Genomic DNA, 18,495 nt, shown 5'->3' with positions numbered 1-18,495 from the left:
TCCATGTTCCTTTACTGACAGAATGGTAAGATTTTGCAGGTCATGATTAGACTGTGGGTCAGAGGAAAAGGATGGGGAGACTACTTGGGCTTTGCAAGGCCTGGGAATTAGGTCAGTGGAACAAGAAATGATCTTGCATCTGAGAGCTGGGCCAGGCCTGGTCACCAATCAGGATAGGGAGGACACAGGTCTAAAGTGAGACAAAATGTCTGTGCCCACATTTCCCCTGCATATAACTCTCCTTGTAAACAAGAAGTGAGGTAGCAGCAGCTGAAGGTTATTGTGCACTATTTGGAGATTTTTTCAGTTCTTTGTTAAATGTTATTCTATTAAAGAGCAACAAACACAAATAAGTTTATGAAGAGAATTTTGATGCCATCTTCACAGCTTTCATGTAAAAATATTTTCTTCACTAAAATTCTTGAGTGAGAACAATAATATTCTTGATTTATGAATGTTTTTATAAAAACAACTATAAATAGTATTCCAATTTATTCATTAAATTAATAGCCTTTACTCAAAGTAGGTAAAATAACCATAAAATGCAACTCGAAAACATAGTTATTACTATAGCTATTTTCATCATTTGTCTAATGTAGGGATTTATAAAATATTGTTCCAAGTGTGCTTCTTAATATTCATAAAGTTTATTAACTTGGTTATCTTGGTTAATAACTGAAACATTGCAACTCTAGGATATTCCAGATGCTTCAGAGACTAGTAGAACTACCCATTCAATCTCTCAAGATGGAAACCTTTGAATTATTATAACATGTAATTTGTTTACCTTAAATTTTTCCGTAAGTGTTTGAAAGATTTGAGACTGTCATGGGTAAGGCCATAATGATATCTATGGCTACATAAGAGAAGCTATTTACAGAAAACAGACTACAACAGTAAGCTGTGTGCCTGCCCCATTGTAAAGGCTCCACTCGAGTTATCTAATTTAACCCTTTCAACAACTCTGCAGAATGTTATTATAATTTCCAAGTTTACAAACAAGAAAATAAGGATTCAGAACAACTAACAATTTTCTTATGTATTATATAGTGAAATCCACTCTAGTTAGCTTTAAGCAGAAAGGGATTTGGTTCTTATAAATTTTTTGAGAGGACTGGAAGAAATGCTTGAGGCTGAGCCCCAGAGACAACAGTCAGCATCAGAATCACCTGTCTCTGCCACAATAGGAAAAGTTCCTGTTGCTGCTGGAAAGCTGATGAATCAGAAGCTACTGGTTTCAAGACTTCTGCCATCATCCACGTCCGCTAAATGGATGCCCACACCCTGCCTTTCTCTGCCTACGACTTGTGAGGGACTCAAAGTCTTACTCACATAGAGTCCAAACACGAGTGAGATATGTGGCTTTTGTCTTCCTGCACCTGACTTATTTCAGGGAGCATAATGTCCCCCACTTTCATCTGTGTTGTCACAAATGACAGAATTTCCCCTGTCCCGACCCGCGGGACATCAACGCGGGCGGCAAACCTAAGAGAGAAGGAATGAAGGGACAAGAGACACAGGGAGAGACAGCAAGACAGGAATTCTGATCAAGCTGCAAATTTTTATTTTTATTGTTCACACAGGGGTATTTATATGCTCAGGGAATGAGGGGTATGACGAGGTGCAGCCTGGTTGGCTGTGTTCTTCTATTGGGCTCCTGATAGGCTGCAAGTTGGCGCCGGAGGGAAGGTGAGGTTCCCAACGGCGGAAAGGTGAAGTCCCGGAAGAGAAGCAGGGACGGCACCATAGGCGCCATACTGTCAGAATTATCAGCCAGGAGGGGGGAGGGGCGCTGCTGCTTATTGTAAAGGTCAGAATGTTCTCAGAATGAGAACTTCTTGGTCCCTGACATTCCCCCTTTCCAATGACTATACAGGCAGATATATGTTTTAGTAATCTACATGGTGACTATAAGAAAAAAGATACATTATATATTTCAAAGTCGCTAAAAGAGTAGATTTGAAATGTATTCAACCACACAAAAATGATAAGTAGGTAAGGCGTTTGAGTTGTTAATTAGCCTGCTCTAATCATTCCACATTTTAAATATATATGAAAATATCACACTGTACTCCATAAATATACACAATTACCATTTATCAATTAAAAATAAAATTTAAAACATAAAAATCCAAAGAATCTCAGTTAAAGGCATCAGACAGGAACTTAAACATAAATGAAAGCCTCAGCCCTTATAGTTTTAAGCTTTCTGGCCTTGACAAGTGAAAAAGTATTGAAATGGATATTAAAAGCTAATAGGACATTTGTCTTAGCCACAGAACTAAAAATTGAAAGAACTGGAAAGAACAGCTCCTGGATATGCCAGGAGGTTTTGAAGGTGTCATTACTGTGACTATAGACTAAAAGCATTATATATATTAAGACAAGAAATCATTTAAAAATATTTATTGATCACTGAATATATAATAAGTGGAGGTCATTTTTAGAAACTGAGTCATAAACAGATAACAAAAGAAATTTATAATGTAGAATAAGAAATAATGTGTGCATTTGAATCCTTATCAGTACAAGGAAGAGTTTGGAAGAGTATTATAACCCAGACTTTGTCACTTTGAACAGGAGTTAAGCACAGTCAGAAATTCTTGCTTCTTGATAGATTTCAGGATAAAATCAACACAATCTGGAAACCGAGGGAAAGCGAAATACAAACAAACAAACAAAAAACCAAGAGAGTATCATGGAGGAGCTTGGACTTGATTTTTAAAGTATTATGAACAATCCTACTCATCTTGTACTTAGTCAAATTACTTACAAGAGTATGTGTCAAGCAGTGTGCCAGATGTTTTCACATATATCCATTCTCTTTTAATTTCCATATCAACTTCTGAATGTAGATATTATGGCACATATTTTACAGATAAGGAAACTGAAACTCTAATAATCCATGAAAGACGCAGAGCTAACAAGTGTTCACACCAGAGTTTTAAGCTAAACATTTGTCTACAAACTCATCTACTTTCCTGATATTTTCCCCTTACTCAGTCCCCAACGGGGTAGTTTTAAAAATCAATATCGGTTGTTAGAAGAATGTGAACGTCCTTGAGTGACTCAGCAGCACTTGGGAAGGGGCGTGGAAGAAATTCTTCCACAGTTCTTAAAATACAGCCTGATTTACTCTGGCAAGAGAAGAAGAGCACAGAGAACTCCTCCTGTTCTCAGTAAACTTAAACTCATTCTGGAGAAACAAAATGCTTCCTACTGGAGGTCTACAATAAATGGCAAAATAGGCGGGCACAATATATTTAACACCTGAGTTTAAATTTTCTGATTGTGTTAGCTTAGACATCTCAAAATTTCAATTCGACAGTGGTATCATGTGGGTGGAAGAAAAGTAGAAATCATGGGAAAATTAAATGTAGAACGAAATGGTATTTCAAGTTCTGACCTATATTATACTTAAAGAGAAAATGAGGGTAGTTTATGCCATGTTATTGATTTCAAAATGTAAACATGAGTTTTTAAAGCTGCATGTTCATTCTGAGTATCCCCACAATGGTTTATTTCAATTTGACTAATAATTGTTGGATTCCTTATCAGTCAGGATCCCAGAAAGAAACAGAAAACAATCTCTGATGAAATTTTTGAGTAGAATTAAATGTTATAACCATCCGCAGAAGTTGGACAAAACGAAGACAACCAGTCAGGGATATTGAGCCACATAAAGACCAGCAGAGCAGAAACCCAGCGACAGCTGCAGCCTGGGATAGGAGCACCTATGTTGTGGGAGTTGCAGCCATTACTGGAGTCACACAAGCCAGCCAGGAAAGAAATGTCTTGCATTCTCTGTTCGCATCCTCTAATTTCCTGCTGGTGCTTCCACCTGGCCCAACCAAATTGGAAGCCAGAGGTCCCATGATCAGTTCCTCTCACCTCCTTGGAGATGGGGTATGCAGGGAGTAAAAACAGAGTCAGGAGTGCAAAGTAGTAATAACTAGTACAAAGCCTGTAATATCATGCACTGTGGCAGATATTGTAGATACAAAGATGAATAAGTTTAGCTCCTACTCTACAGAAGCTCACAATATAGTGGTAAAATCAAACACATAAACTGATAATTGTCATTCAGAGTGAAAAGGTACTACAGCTCAATATTTAATCAACTCACCTTGTTCTGCTCCACTTTGTCAGTGACTCCTGTTCATCTGGTAGGAGCACTACAAGCTGAAGATCTCGTATTTGCAGAAACTAAAACTACCATTATAGAACTTATTATACATCCATACGTTTTATGAGAAAATTTTAATACTGCAATATTTCAGTTGGTAAGGATGAATTTTCTTCTTCGTATGATCCCTTTCTTCCTTGTTTCAGTTTAAGTTCAAAATGTGCTAATCATCTTTTAATTGTTTGCATTTGTTAGCATCTCTCTTGACTCTTGACCTTTCCTCTCCCCACAACTCCAATTCTCACTGCTATCCAGCATTTCTCACCCAACTAACACATTAGCCTAAATGCTACTTATGCTGGAACATTCCCTCTGATCACTTGGCCATCCACCTACCATTTGCTGCCACAGTACCTATATTTGCATCATCACACTTACAGCATACAGTATACTTGTGCTCTTGTCGTTATTCAACTCTGAACTATTCAAGGGAATAATTTATGTCTACGTGTTTTGCTTTGTTCACCATTTTAGCCCCACAGAGTATCATGGTAATGGTCTTAGAATGAAGGTAAAATTGGAAAAGGATTATAAAATCACCAATATTATTATCCATATCAATGCTGTTTCATCATTGATAACCCAATGCAACCTCAAACACTATTACCACAACATGGCATGGACAAGAGACATAAGAAATATTCAATAAATGAATGAATAAGCACGGCAATAATTGGTTCATTGTCGCTATTGAATACTTTTAGGTGACTAATGAATGTCTCATGTTCAGGATAAGTAAAATACAAGGTTTACTTGGTGGAGGTGGGGAAAAATAAGATATTATTGAAGTTCATGGATAATAGAATTATTCCAAAACAGCTATTATAATAATAACCAAAGAGTATTTTGTATTTAAATCATATCAAGCATTCTTAAATATAGAATAACATAATAAGCACAATATATAAGAAATTAGCCAAGGTGTGTTGAATAACTTTGAGGGTAACTTAGATAAAAATGGACAAATAATAGTGGCATCACACATGAAATGGTAGGGATATATAGTTAGAATAGCTCTTCCTGATTATTTCTTCTATACTTAGTCTCAATTTAATGAAATTTATAGAATTCTGTCTGGTATAGTACAGTTCCTTACCTAGTTAGCAGATGTCTCAATGATATCTAACACTCATTTGGTCTTAGGAAATTTTGTATTTGTTTTTCATTAATTTGTATGTAGCATCTATATTACAATGGTGTATTAAGAGTTTCAGCTCAAACCTATATTAAAGTAACAACATCCCATTAGTTTGTTGGTGGTGGCATGATACACCCTGGAAAGCCAAAAGAATTCAAGAACTCAACAAAAGGAGTCTTAAGAGATATATAATCAACTGCAAAAATGACAGGAATATCAATTATTTCATCTCTTGTGAAACTATTACTCTCACCTCTGTAATGAGGAATGACTTGTAATAACGCTAGAAGGAAGTTAACATTGGAAAAGAGTCATAAAATGATAAATATCATTATTAATGATATTGAAGTAATCACAACCAGCACTATCACCATACCATTATCAGTTATCACCACATCATATCTTAACCACTAGACTGCTTTGTCCTTCAACAAATCAACGTTTGTTAGCTAACTTCCCTCCAGAGTCACTGTCATAGAATCTTGAAAGGGAGGGAAGGAGAAACAGAGAGAGGGAGAGGAAGAAAGAAACTAAAACAGTGGATTCTAGAGTCAGACTTCCTGGGCTCAAATAATGACATAGATAGTAATTAGGTTGCAATCCTGAACAAATTATTTACCATCTATGTTCTTCATTTTCCTAATTTGTAATGACAATAATTAACTCATAAAATATTACGAGAATAAAATGGTTTATTATGATTAAAGTGCTAAGAACAATGGCTTGCGAACACTAAATATGTATTATACTTATGTAATTTCAAGGCACTTATAAATATCTCATTGTTTATAAATAATAATCCATGGTTAGAGTGACAAATATTATGAACTATTTCCCACATTTTCTCCTGTTTCTTCTAGAATTTTTCCTTTTTACTTTTCTCATGCAGAAATTTCTTTAGGAATCCAGGTTGTGGAAGAGTGCTAGTAATAAACAGGACCATGACAAATGTCATGGAAACAATATCCTGCACGAAACACTGTCTCCTCCTCAGGGCAGCAGAGATCAGCTGAGCAGAAGGCATTGGCCTCCCCACAAGGTCTTCTTTATAGCATTCTTGACTTCCTGGTTCCTTAGACAGTAGATGAAGGGATTTAGCATGGGTGTGAGGACTGCATACACAGCTGAGATTAGTTTGTTGGAATTAAATGATGCAATAGCTCTGGGTCGGACATACATGAATATCATGGCTGTATAATAAATTATGACTACAGTGAGGTGGGATGCACAGGTGGAGAAGGCCTTCTTCCTTCCCTGGGTGGAGGGTATACACAAAATGGTGGACACAATGTAGATATAGGAGAGGACAGTGGTGATGAGAGGAAAAACAAGAATGACAATTGCCAAAGCAAAGTCCACTAGCTCAGCTGTGGACATGTCTTTGCATGCCAGTTTGAGGATTGGTGAGATATCACAGAAAAAGTGGTTCATGACATTGGAGCCACAGAAGGCAACATGTGAAATAAAATAAACTTTGATAACAGAGACTGTAAAACCACTTATATAGGAGAGGGCCATCAATTGCACACAATAACCTGTGGTCATGATGACCGGATATCGCAGAGGGTGGCAGATGGCCACATAGCGGTCATAGGCCATGGCTGCTAGAAGCACACACTCTGTGCAGGCTAGAGAGATAAAGAAGTAGAGCTGGGTCATGCAACCTGTGAAGGAGATGCGCCGTCTCTGCAGGAGGAATCCATCCAGCATCTTGGGGACAGTTACAGAGACATACCAGACCTCCAGGAAAGATAAGCTACTCAGGAAATAGTACATGGGCTTATGAAGAGAGACTGTGACCCAAACAGTGAGCATGATAACAAGATTCTCTGCTACCACCAACAAGTAGACCAGGAGGAAGAGGAAGAAGAGCAGGAGTTGCATCCCTGGGGCAGTGGGGAAGCCCACCAGGATGAACTCACTGACCAGAGTGATGTTCATCTGCTGCATGACTGGCAGCACTTGGAGATTCTGGAGTCTTCTATAGTAACACCATGAAAATGAAGATGTCTATGGCATCAGATGAAAGACAAAAATAAGTTAGCAGTTCTGTCTTCTTGTTAATCAGACTCATTAAATAATTTCTGTTACAGAGACTCTTTTGCAAAAAGGAGAAGTAAATGTTTCCATCAAAGTTATTTTGTTTTAATAGAAGTTTCTCTGAATTAAAATACATTTCCAATCAGTGATTATAACAGTGATTATAACTTACCTATTGACAATGACTGGAATGTCAACATTCACATCATTCTTTGTTCCTTTTTTAATGAAGATAGACCCATTTGTTTCTTCCATGTTAATTCCATTTCTTTATTTACTAGGAACTTAACAAACAAATATTTATTTCTACCTGAAATAAAACATGGAGGTAAGCTTTGGAAAAGAAAATGTTCCAAAAGTTTAGTATTTCTGGGATCCCTCCATTTTAGTGTTTTGATCCAGCCCAATTTCTTCAAATTGGAGTCTGAAGAAATTTTTAAATTACAATAACTATTGGAAAATTCCACATCTACAAAAACCAGGTCAAGTGACCCAGCAACATCTGCTTTCCAAGTACACTCCCCTCCAGCATGGAAATTTCTCCCTACTACACTCAATTTTCTACACAGTCTTTCATGACCCAATTGCTAGAACAGTGATTGGCAAATACATGTATATTAATTGAATATGTATTATCAAGTAAATTAATGAATCCCTTGCAACTTTGATATCCATAGGGAATCAGTCGAAGTCAGAGGAGAGAGATCACCTGGCTCTCTACTGGCAAGGCAAATATCTATCAGGCATCCTTGACACAACTGGAGCTTGCATTTCCAGAATACTTTGATGAAAGTTAGGTCTGAGCCCTGATCTCCACTAACTTGATAGGTCACTCTTTCTAAATACCCAGTGTTATCTCTGGCTGAGATCCAAAGAGATGAAGAGGGGTAGGAGAGCACATGAGCGCAGCACAAGGACAAGTGGATCTCATAAAGCTGGAAGATCAGCATTTTTTGTGAGCTAGCTCAAATATCTTATCAATTAATTTTATTACAGACCTCACTTATCCTTAAAGCCTTTAATCAAATCCTGCCTTTAAAACATTGCTCACTAGTTTTGCCAAACTCCTGTCCATCGTGCATTGTTCTCTTTGCACAGAGAAGGCAGTAGACCATTCAGAGTTCACTCTGTTGTGACCCCTAGCTAGAGATCTTCTGGCCATATCTCTTGGCAAGAGGCTGAAGGATGAAGTGGTGAAATACATATTATTGGCACCACTATCTCCTTTCCATAGTTGCGTGCATTAGCATGGCTCAGCACTTTTTGCTGGGTAGGAGAAGATTGCCCTTTAATCTCAACCTCCAATCTACACTTTCTGAGGAAAGTGACTAATACACTACTGAGGAAATTGATAATAAGGAGCCCTGGCCTAGTTTTTTAATCTCTAGCCAAAAGCATTTGATGGAAAAAAGAAACTTGCCTGGTATCAGAGAGTGATTAGTTTTTCCCATTACCTAACCCCATTAGAAGTCATCACCAATACAGAGATTATTACTCATTAGATTGTGTGTTAATAATGCACAACTCCCTCCTCAGCCACAATTGACCTTATACCCACCTCTGCACAGAAGTTTAGAGCACTGACTTCAGAGTCAGAACAAGGCTTCAGTATTATTTACATCACGTAGTTGCTATATCATACTGAGCAGATTACTTAAAAAGATGTATTTCCATTCCTCTCCTATAAAATGGGAACAATTACAATAATGTCTTACTGCACTGTCTTGTAAGAATTCAATGTGATGGTGCATGGAGATCATTTAACATAGGACTTAATTCATAGTTATTCTCTATAAGCTTTAGCTGTTATTATGTTAAACTATATTTATTCATGTTTACTTGACTGTATGTTTTCACTCTTGTGTACTCATAAACACAGTCATTCATTCCCTTTTTGCACTTTTCCTGTTATATTCTGGGGGACAAAGTGACCCAAATTTGTTAGAGAATAGGATTACAGCATCTGTAAAAATTTCCAAGTTGCAGATCTCTTATGCCTTCTTCCTAATTAACTCTTGAATGAAATATTTTTATTATTCAAGCACACCCATTTCCTTCAAAAAAAAGTATCTTTAATATTCTTTAGTTTAAAGCATGTAGAAAAGCAAAATCAACTCTTTCTACTGTCCTTGTTGAAGAAGCAAAAGCATTAAGCTCAGAGATCTCTGTGGCATCCCAGAAAAGAAATTTTTCATTATGATCTAGGACTTCTTTTTTTGCAGTCCTTAATGCATTCGTCCTAACCCTTTAATAAACATTGACTGATGTCTTCTATAACAAGAAACATATCTGTTTTAATCAGTTATTTTGCTGCTGCAACTAAAAGAATCTGACCAGCACAATTATAGAGGATAAAAAGTTTATTTGAGGGCTCACAGTTTCAGAGGTCTTAGTCCATAGAAGGCTGGCTCCATTCCTCAGGAGTCAAGGTGAGGCTGAACATCATGTCAGGAGAGTGCGGCAGAAGGAAGAAGCTCACATGGTGATCAAGAGGCAGAGAGATAAAGACAGAGTATCCACTCTCAAGATACAAAATATATACCCCAAAGCCACACCCAATCCAACCTCCTCCAGTCACACCCTACCATTTCCGTTATCACTCAGTTAATCCCTATTAGGAGATTAAAGCACCGATTGGGTTAAGACTCTTACAACCCAATCATTTCTCCTCTGAACCTTCTTGCATTGTCTCACACATGAGCTTTTGGGGGACACCTCACATCCAAACCATAACAATGTCCCTCATGCCCCTAACACCCAAAAGATTCAGATCTTCCCAAATCTCCCAATTTTGAGTATGGATGTACTGAATCTTCATTTCCCATGTTATTCCCCTAAATACCCTTTCTGATGCTCAAGAATGGTACCTGCATCCATTTCCCCAAGTCCTTCCTCATCATTTTGGGGGTTTTCTTCAGGAATCAGTCAATCTTTCTTGGTATCTCCATCCATTGACCAAATTCTCTCTGTCCTAATATTCTGAGAATGGAAGATTCTTCAGACATTTATACTGATCATGGGAAAGAAAACTGGTCTGCAGATTATCATACTCCCTAGAGAACCATGCAGCATCCTTGCTTAGACTGCATGGTAGATATTGCAGCTGCAAAGCAAGAAGACAGGAACCGGGCAGGATAATATATTCAGCACCTGCCTAACCTGCCTTTTTTCCCCATGTGTTCTCCCCAGAGCCAGTTCATACTCAGCTTGTCTTGGCTCTAGGGAAACCTGATGTGTATTGCCAAGACTATGTCCAGGGCACCTGGGAAGCTGAATCTCTGGCTACCTATCAATTTCTCTTTAATAATGAATACCGTTTATTTATGCCTCTGAATGTGGTGTGGTCCTTTCACTTATCAGTATATGCAAGCTGATATAATATCAAATTACTCAGAAACCAGAATAATAAATCTAAGTGGATTCAAGATAATAGAAATGTACTTATTTTTTCATGCTTTATATACAATATACTCCCTGCTTTTACTGTTCTCTCCCTGTGTACAGAGTACTGTGCTATATGATTCCTGGAATAAAAATATATAGGTCCTGAGCTCTGCCCTAAAATAAAAAATAAATAAATAAAAAGTAAATCATACAATTAGGTGACATGTATCATAAGACATATTAAACAAAGTGCTCTGAGAACTCCAAGGAGAGAAAAATCCTTTTTGACTAAGGAACCTAGAAAATGTTTCATTAAAAAGATATCATTCCAGACTTGTGGAAAGGAAATATTTGGAGGCAGTATCGTGGTAAGTGAATTTGGGCAGGAGATTCTTTTTAGTTATACATGATAGTAGAGTCCATTTTGATAAAATTATACCTGCATGGAATGTTATGGTAAATAATTCTTATCTATAGTTCTTGCCCCTGTGCCAGTCCCAACCACCACAGAGGCACCTGAAGCTGGCCTCTACAGCCATATACAGGCACACTATTATCCCCAGCCCCTATAACTGGATGTATGTATGCACTCCATGCATGTGCCTCTGGTCAGTCCTGGTCCTTCCCACAGTCCCAGTCCTTGATGCTGGACAAAGACATACTCTAAGTATCCCAGCAGCCTTCACAGTCACTGTGGGCCCTTGCAGGGACCATGCAATTGTTGATGTTGCAGATATCAGCTTCCTATGCCAACAAGAAACTGCATTCCATTGAACCCAGAGCTATTACATACATGCATACTAACATGGGTGCCTTGTGCCACTAGACACAGACCCATAGCATGTATCATTGTACTTCCTCCAGTAGGTAAAGTATTTCCTAACCATAGCCAGTCCACAAAGTCAGGAAGAGGTAGCTACTCTTCAAATGTGCAAACAACTTTGAAAATCTTTGCGGATCACTAAAATTAGGGAAATATTAAACCATCAGAGGAATTCAACAAATGTTCAGTAACCACCCCAAAAAAGGAGACTCATAAACTGCCTGACAAAAAATTCACAATAATTGTTCTAAAGATGTTCAGTAAGCTAAAAGAGAATACAGATAAGTAGTTTAATAAAATCAGGAAAATAATAAGAAAAAATGAGAGGTTCAAGAAACAGATAGAAATATAAAAAAGAACCAAACAGAAATTTTGGAGATGAATAATATAATGTCTGAAATGAAAAATGGAATACAGGATTCTAATAGCAGTCTTGATCATGTAGAAGAAATCAGCAAATTTGAATACAGGTCACTTAAAATTATTCAGTCAGCGGGGGAAAGAAAAGAACAAAAAAGGATGAAGAATGTCTATAGGATTTATGGAACACTATGCAGAGGGAAAAACATTGTGATAGTTTAAGAAGAGAGAAAGGAATGGACAGAAATTTTATTTAAAGAAATCATTGTTAAAAAAAAAAAAAAAGTTCCTAAATCTGGGGGGAGATATGAACATCCAAATCTGGGAGAGATATGAACATCCAAGTACAGGAAGCTCAAAGGCCCCTAAATAGGATCTTCCCAAAGATACTTCAATGAGACATATAACGATCTTCCATACTCTGAATGTTTATGTTCCCTCTTTCAAATTGATGTTGAAAACTAATCACCAGTGTAAACTTATTAGGATGTGGGGCCTTTGGAGGGTAATTTAATCATTAAGATGCAGCCTTCTTGCATTAATGGTATTAATGTTCTTATCAAAGGCACCACAGAATCCAGGCATGATGGTGTACATCTATAATCCCACTGGCTGCAGATGCTGAGGCAGGAAGATCAAAAATTCGAGACCAGCCTCAGCAACTTAGTGAGGTCCTAAGCAACGTAGCAAGACTATCTCAAGATAAAAAAGAAAAAAGGCCTGGGCATGTAGCTCAGCGGTAAAGCGTCCCTGGGTTCAATCCCCAGTACCACACCCACACACACACAAACACACACACAGAAAAGAGGCCACAGAGAGCTGCTTCATCCCTTGTGCCATGTAAGGATACAGCAAGAAGAACCATGAGTTCACCAGAAAGAAGGCCCTCACCAGACACTGAATCTGCAGACTTGGATCCTTTTCAGAAATATGAAAAGTTATTTTCTGTTATTTGTTTATCCAATTTATAGTATTAAGTAAGAGCAACCTTAACAGAAAAGGCATAAACAAGCGCTCACAAATCAAAGGTGAAGAAAGAAATTTGAAAGCAGCAAGAGAAAAGAGGCTTGTCATGTGAAGGAAACTCCCATCAGGCGATTGATGGACTTCTCAGCAGAGACTGGCCTTACAAACCTGGAGAGACGGGATGATATGTCCAAAGTGCTGAAAGAAAAATGGACAACCAAGAATACTTCACACAACAAAGTTATCTTTCAGAGATGGGAGAGAGATAAAGACTTTTTTTATTTCCCCCTGAAAAACACAAAACAAGTCTTAACAAACTTGAGATACAACTCATATTGAACCTCTTTTTTGACCAGGAAACTAGAAATCATCCCAGGAAGAAAGTAGAAAACTCACAATTAATGGATTTAAACACTGTGGGTTTTTTTTAATTATGTATTTATTTTTTATAGACTGCATTTTGATTCATTGTACACAAATGGGGTACATCATTTCACTTCTATGCTTGTCCACAATGTAGATTCATACCATTTGTGTAATCATACATGCACATAGGATAATGGTGTCTGTCTCATTCCACCATTTTTCATACCCCCTTATCCCTCTCATTTCCTTCTACATAATCTAAAGTTCCCCCATTCTTCTCTCACTCCCCACACCCCCACCCCCATTGTGTATCATTCTCCACTTATCAGGGAAAACGTTCAGCCTTTGGTTTTTGGGGATTGGCTTATTTCACTTAGCATGATATTGAACACCCCATGGGTAAATAAAGATATTCTGAAGAAAATAAAAGATATCTTCAGACAAGCAAAAATGGAAATATAGCATACCAAAAGTTAAAAGATGCAGCAAAGGCAGTTCCAAGAGAGACATTTATAGCAATAAATGCCTATATCATGAAAAAAGAGAAAGAACACAAAGAAGTTACCTGTCTCTATCTCTCAAGGAACTAGAAAGAAAAGCAAAGTAACTAAACCTAAAGTAGAAGCAAGGAACTAAAAACAGATCAGACAGACATAAAGAAAATAGAAACTAGAAAACCAACGGGGAAAAAAAAATCAATGAAATAAGCACCTGTCAGCAGATTAATGGATAAAGAAAATGAGGTTTATCTGCATCACAAAATCGTGTTTGCTCTTTACAAAGGAGGAACTCCTGCCATTTGTGATGACCTGGGTCAACAAGAGAACATTATGCTAACCGAAATAAGGCAGAAGCAAATAAAAATATGATCTGATGTCACTTACCTGCAAAAGTTTAAAAAGTTGCACTCATAGTAACAGAAAGAAGAATAGTGGATGACAGAGGCTGGGGATAGCTGGGAAGAGCTAGAGATATTGGTCAAATGGTACAAATTTTCAGTTTCAACACAAATAATTTCTGAGGATCTTCTGTACAGCATGGTTACTACAGTTAATAGTAATGCATAGTGTACTTGTCATTTGCCATCTGAGTCAGTACCAAGTGTTCTCAACGTGCATACACAGAAGGGTAACTCTACAAAGGGATGGGTAAGTTAACTAGCCTGATTGTGGTAATCATTTCACAATGTATACATTTGTGAAACCATCATCTTGTATAACTAAACCCATTTTGTCCCCAAGTTCCAAATGTGGAACAAATATAAAGATTTAAATTGTGCAACAAACATACCACTTATGGTAACTTTGAATTAAATGTTGTGTTTTTAGATCTTTTGAGAAGTAATACATGAATGATTAGAGCTTTGGATACATAAAAGGAAAAATACATATAAAGGATGTACAAGCTCTAGATTATGATTTTCAACCTATTTTAATGCATCTGGGTCAATACCATTGAAATAGTAACAGAATTGAAAATTTGGTACTTATTAAGTTAAATAAATATGAATTTTGTCAACCATGTCTCAGTAAAGCTGGGCAATAAAAAGAAAACTGTGGCGAGGTTACGCTTATGAAGAGACATGAAAAATTCTTAAAGACAAGCATCAACAACAACAAAGAATTCTAAAACTGTTTTTCACTAACTACACCAATATGGAATATTACCTGTGCTAGAGTACAAACCATGACTAGGATGTGATCAATAGGAGTGAGATGAGAAGACTCTCAGTGTAAAGACGAGCACAGGAAAGCATGTGGAGTAATGAGAGCAAAGGTGAGAGGACAGAAAAAGGAGGCCTCTGCAGTGACTAGGTCACAGCCACTGCCTTGGACTCCAGGAAGCATGCTGCCTCTGAAGGGACACTCCCAAAATGTGCACTGTGGGCTCAGAACAGGGAAGCAGCGGTCCCTCTGACTGTAGAGTTGACCACAGCCTAGGGAGCCCCCAGAGTCTCTGCTACAAATTGTGCCTCAAGTAACCGTAAACTGTAGCATTAGTTGCTAGAAGTGTTGCAAGAATTAAGACCCAAGAACTGCACTTGTGTCTCAGGCAATAACCAAATGTGGTTGAAAGGAGCTGAAGAAAAGCCTGAGAAAATGAGGAATCCCAGAAAGCTTCCCTCCTCCCCTTCCTCCTCTCATACGCTTTGTCTACAATTGTGTGGTGAGTTGAACAGATTCTGGGGAGACTGGGACTGCTGGTCTTCATAAAAGGAAACTATGGAACATGACAATCAGGGAGAGCAACCTTGCCTTGAGAATTGATTCTAAGTGAAAACAAGACACCTGTCCTTTAGGTCCTTGGTCAAACTTTAAAAAAGCGATTATAACCATGACCTAATATTTATCTGTACAGGTTTATCATGAGCAAGATATGAAGTTAAAGACAAAAAGATAATTAAAACTGTGCTGTGAAGAAACTGAAAAATCTAATAGGAGAACTGTTTATTCAGTTAGTGAGAAGGAGTAAATATTTTTGAGAACAGGAGCTATATTTTAACACCATGCATATTTCAAACCTACATTAAGTATATTATTATGTATGTAAGAATATGTATTAAAATTGAATATGTTATATTATCATATTGTTTTAAAGTACCTAAGTTATCTATGGTATAAGATGGTAAAAGCATGATTAATGGTTAAAACAATACATAGTAAGTGTCCCTCCTTTAAAATTTTTCCATGCTATAAATTTTTTAAGAATCCAGGTTGTGGAAGAGTGCTAGTAATAAACAGGACCATGACAAATGTCATGGAAACAACATCCTGCATGAAACACTGTCTCCTCCTCAGGGCAGCAGAGATCAGCTGAGTAGGAGGCATTGGCCTCCCCACAAGGTCTTCTTTATAGCATTCTTGACTTCCTGGTTCCTTAGACAGTAGATGAAAGGATTTAGCATGGGTGTGAGGACTGCATACACAGCTGAGATTAGTTTGTTGGAATTAAATGATGCAATAGCTCTTGGCCTGGCATACATGAAAATCATGGCCGTGTAATAAATTATGACTACAGTGAGGTGGGATGCACAGGTGGAGAAGGCCTTCATCCTTCCCTGCGTAGAGGACATATGCAAGATGGTGGACACAATGTAGACATAAGAAAGGACCGTGATGGTGAGAGGGAAAATTAAAATGACAATTGCCAAAGCAAAGTCCACTAACTCAGCTGTGGACATGTCTTTGCATGCCAGTTTGAGGATTGGTGAGATATCACAGAAAAAGTGGTTCATGACATTGGAGCCACAGAAGGTGACATGTGAAATGAAATAGACTTTGATCACGGTGATCATGAAGCCAGTCATATAGGAGAAGACCACCAGCTGCACACAATAACCTGTGGTCATGATGACCGGATATCGCAGAGGGTGGCAGATGGCCACATAGCGGTCATAGGCCATGGCTGCTAGAAGCACACACTCTGTGCAGGCTAGAGAGATAAAGAAGTAGAGCTGAGTCATGCAACCTGTGAAGGAGATGCGCCGTCTCTGCAGGAGGAATCCATCCAGCATCTTGGGGACTGTGACGGAGACATACCAGACCTCCAGGAAAGATAAGCTACTCAGGAAATAGTACATGGGCTTATGAAGGGAGACTGTAACCCAAACAGTGAGCATGATAACAAGATTCTCTGCTACCACCAACAAGTAGACCAGGAGGAAGAGGAAGAAAAGCAGGAGCTGTATCCATGGGGCAGTGGGGAAGCCCACCAGGATGAACTCACTGACCAGAGTGATGTTCATCTGCTGCATGACTGGCAGCACTTGGAGATACTGGAGTCTTCTATAGTAACACCATGAAAATGAAGATGTCTATGGCATCAGATGAAAGACAAAAATAAGTTAGCAGTTCTGTCTTCCTATGAATGAGACTCACAAAATAATTTCTGTTAATAGGGACTCTTCTTCAGATATGAAACACAAATTTCCATCAACTTTTCCCCTTTCTTTTTCTTATGAAACTCTTCCTGGATTAAAAATTGTCTTCCACTACAACTCTCACTCACCTGAAGATAATGAGTTGAATATCACCATCTATCTCATTCATAACTCCTTTTCAATGATCATGGATCCAGTGTCCATCTGTCTGTCTGTCTCTCATTGGTTCAAGGACTTCAATCAATTAGAAACTCAGTGCACAAAACATATTCCTTCTAAAAGGAGTCAGAAGACAAAATAGGGTCAGATAAAGTTTTAGAAGTTTAGTATTTGAGTGACTTGTTAACTGACATATTTTGAGCCAGCCTAATTTGTTCAGAGTATAGTACATGGAAATTTTAAAATAATAATAGATATTCAAAAATTCCTTAACTCAAATTTTGGATTGTACAGAGGGGAGTGAGGAGAGGGGTGGGGTACATGGGGAGGGGAAGGACAGTAGATTGTGAGACAGACATTATTACCCTATATATATACAAATATGAAAAGAATTTTTTAAAAAGAAATTTTTATCAAAAAAGTTAATGAAAATAAATAAAAGTTTTAAATAATTCCTTACCTTTAATATTTCCTTCACATCAGTGAATGAAATATGACATTTTAATTACCACACATAGGAAGTACCTCATCGTTTGATCCCTACCTACTTCTCCAGTCTCATTTCTTGTGACCCTCTAAATAATATTCCATGCTCCACACATACTTGAACTTCTTTTGCTCTCCAGGTATATTATGAACTCTCTTGCTCCTGTGGCTTTGCACATATTATTCCCTCTTCCTATTACATCCTTTTCTAATCTTTACCTGGTGATTCAAGGTCCACAATTATATTTAGAAGTCATGTACAAAAACTGGGTCAAGTGACTCATCAGCATTTGCTTCTCAATGCACTCTCCCCTCCTGCACTGAAATTTTTGTCTACTACACTACAATCTTTCAAAACTCAAGATGCTGCCCTTCATGACTGTGACCAAAATGTCTAGGACAATAAATGGAAAACACATGGATAATGACTGAAAGTGGATTAACAAGTGAATCAATGAATCCATTATAATTTTGGAATCCACAGGAAATGAGTCAGGGACAGAGGAGAGGGATCTCCAGGTCTCCCCTGGCAGAAGGCATATGTCTAGGAAAAAGAAACTAGCTCTGAGAACAGAGTAGGGAGTTTTCCCATATTCTAAACCCATAGGAAGCAGCACTACTGTGGAGACCCCTCCTCTTCAGGACATATACAACATTCTACATTTTATCATCAGTCACACGCTCTCCCACACATCCACCTTTCATAA

At 37.9% G+C, this 18,495-nt stretch overlaps 2 protein-coding genes across 6 annotated transcripts; both read right to left on the bottom strand.

Annotated features, from left to right (window-relative positions):
- Window positions 1–1,591: 1,591 nt before the first annotated feature.
- On the bottom strand, window positions 1,592–9,863 carry LOC124960141 (olfactory receptor 6-like). 5 transcript variants are annotated; one of them, XR_007104041.1, is made up of 4 exons: window positions 9,741–9,863; window positions 8,923–9,045; window positions 2,774–7,674; window positions 1,592–2,641 (listed from the first exon to the last, which is right to left on the bottom strand). XR_007104041.1 is itself a non-coding variant. In XM_047518707.1 (4 exons), the coding sequence occupies exon 4, from the start codon at window positions 7,272–7,274 to the stop codon at window positions 6,330–6,332; it is 945 nt and encodes a 314-aa protein (XP_047374663.1). In that variant the 5' UTR covers window positions 7,275–7,334; window positions 7,537–7,674; window positions 8,923–9,045; window positions 9,741–9,863; the 3' UTR covers window positions 1,592–6,329. The 5 variants fall into 5 exon arrangements, 3 of the variants coding, with proteins under 3 accessions (XP_047374663.1, XP_047374662.1, XP_047374664.1); XR_007104040.1 differs by having other exon boundaries at window positions 1,592–3,894; window positions 5,283–7,674; XM_047518707.1 differs by having other exon boundaries at window positions 1,592–7,334; window positions 7,537–7,674.
- Window positions 9,864–16,072: 6,209 nt separating this feature from the next.
- Window positions 16,073–17,017, bottom strand: LOC124959510 (olfactory receptor 6-like). The gene has a single exon (XM_047517937.1). The coding sequence runs from the start codon at window positions 17,015–17,017 to the stop codon at window positions 16,073–16,075; it is 945 nt and encodes a 314-aa protein (XP_047373893.1).
- Window positions 17,018–18,495: the final 1,478 nt, after the last annotated feature.

Source organism: Sciurus carolinensis, chromosome 11 (genome assembly GCF_902686445.1).
Source record: "Sciurus carolinensis chromosome 11, mSciCar1.2, whole genome shotgun sequence".
NCBI classification, from domain to species: Eukaryota; Metazoa; Chordata; class Mammalia; order Rodentia; family Sciuridae; genus Sciurus; species Sciurus carolinensis.
This window is presented reverse-complemented; position numbering and strand designations above follow the sequence as displayed.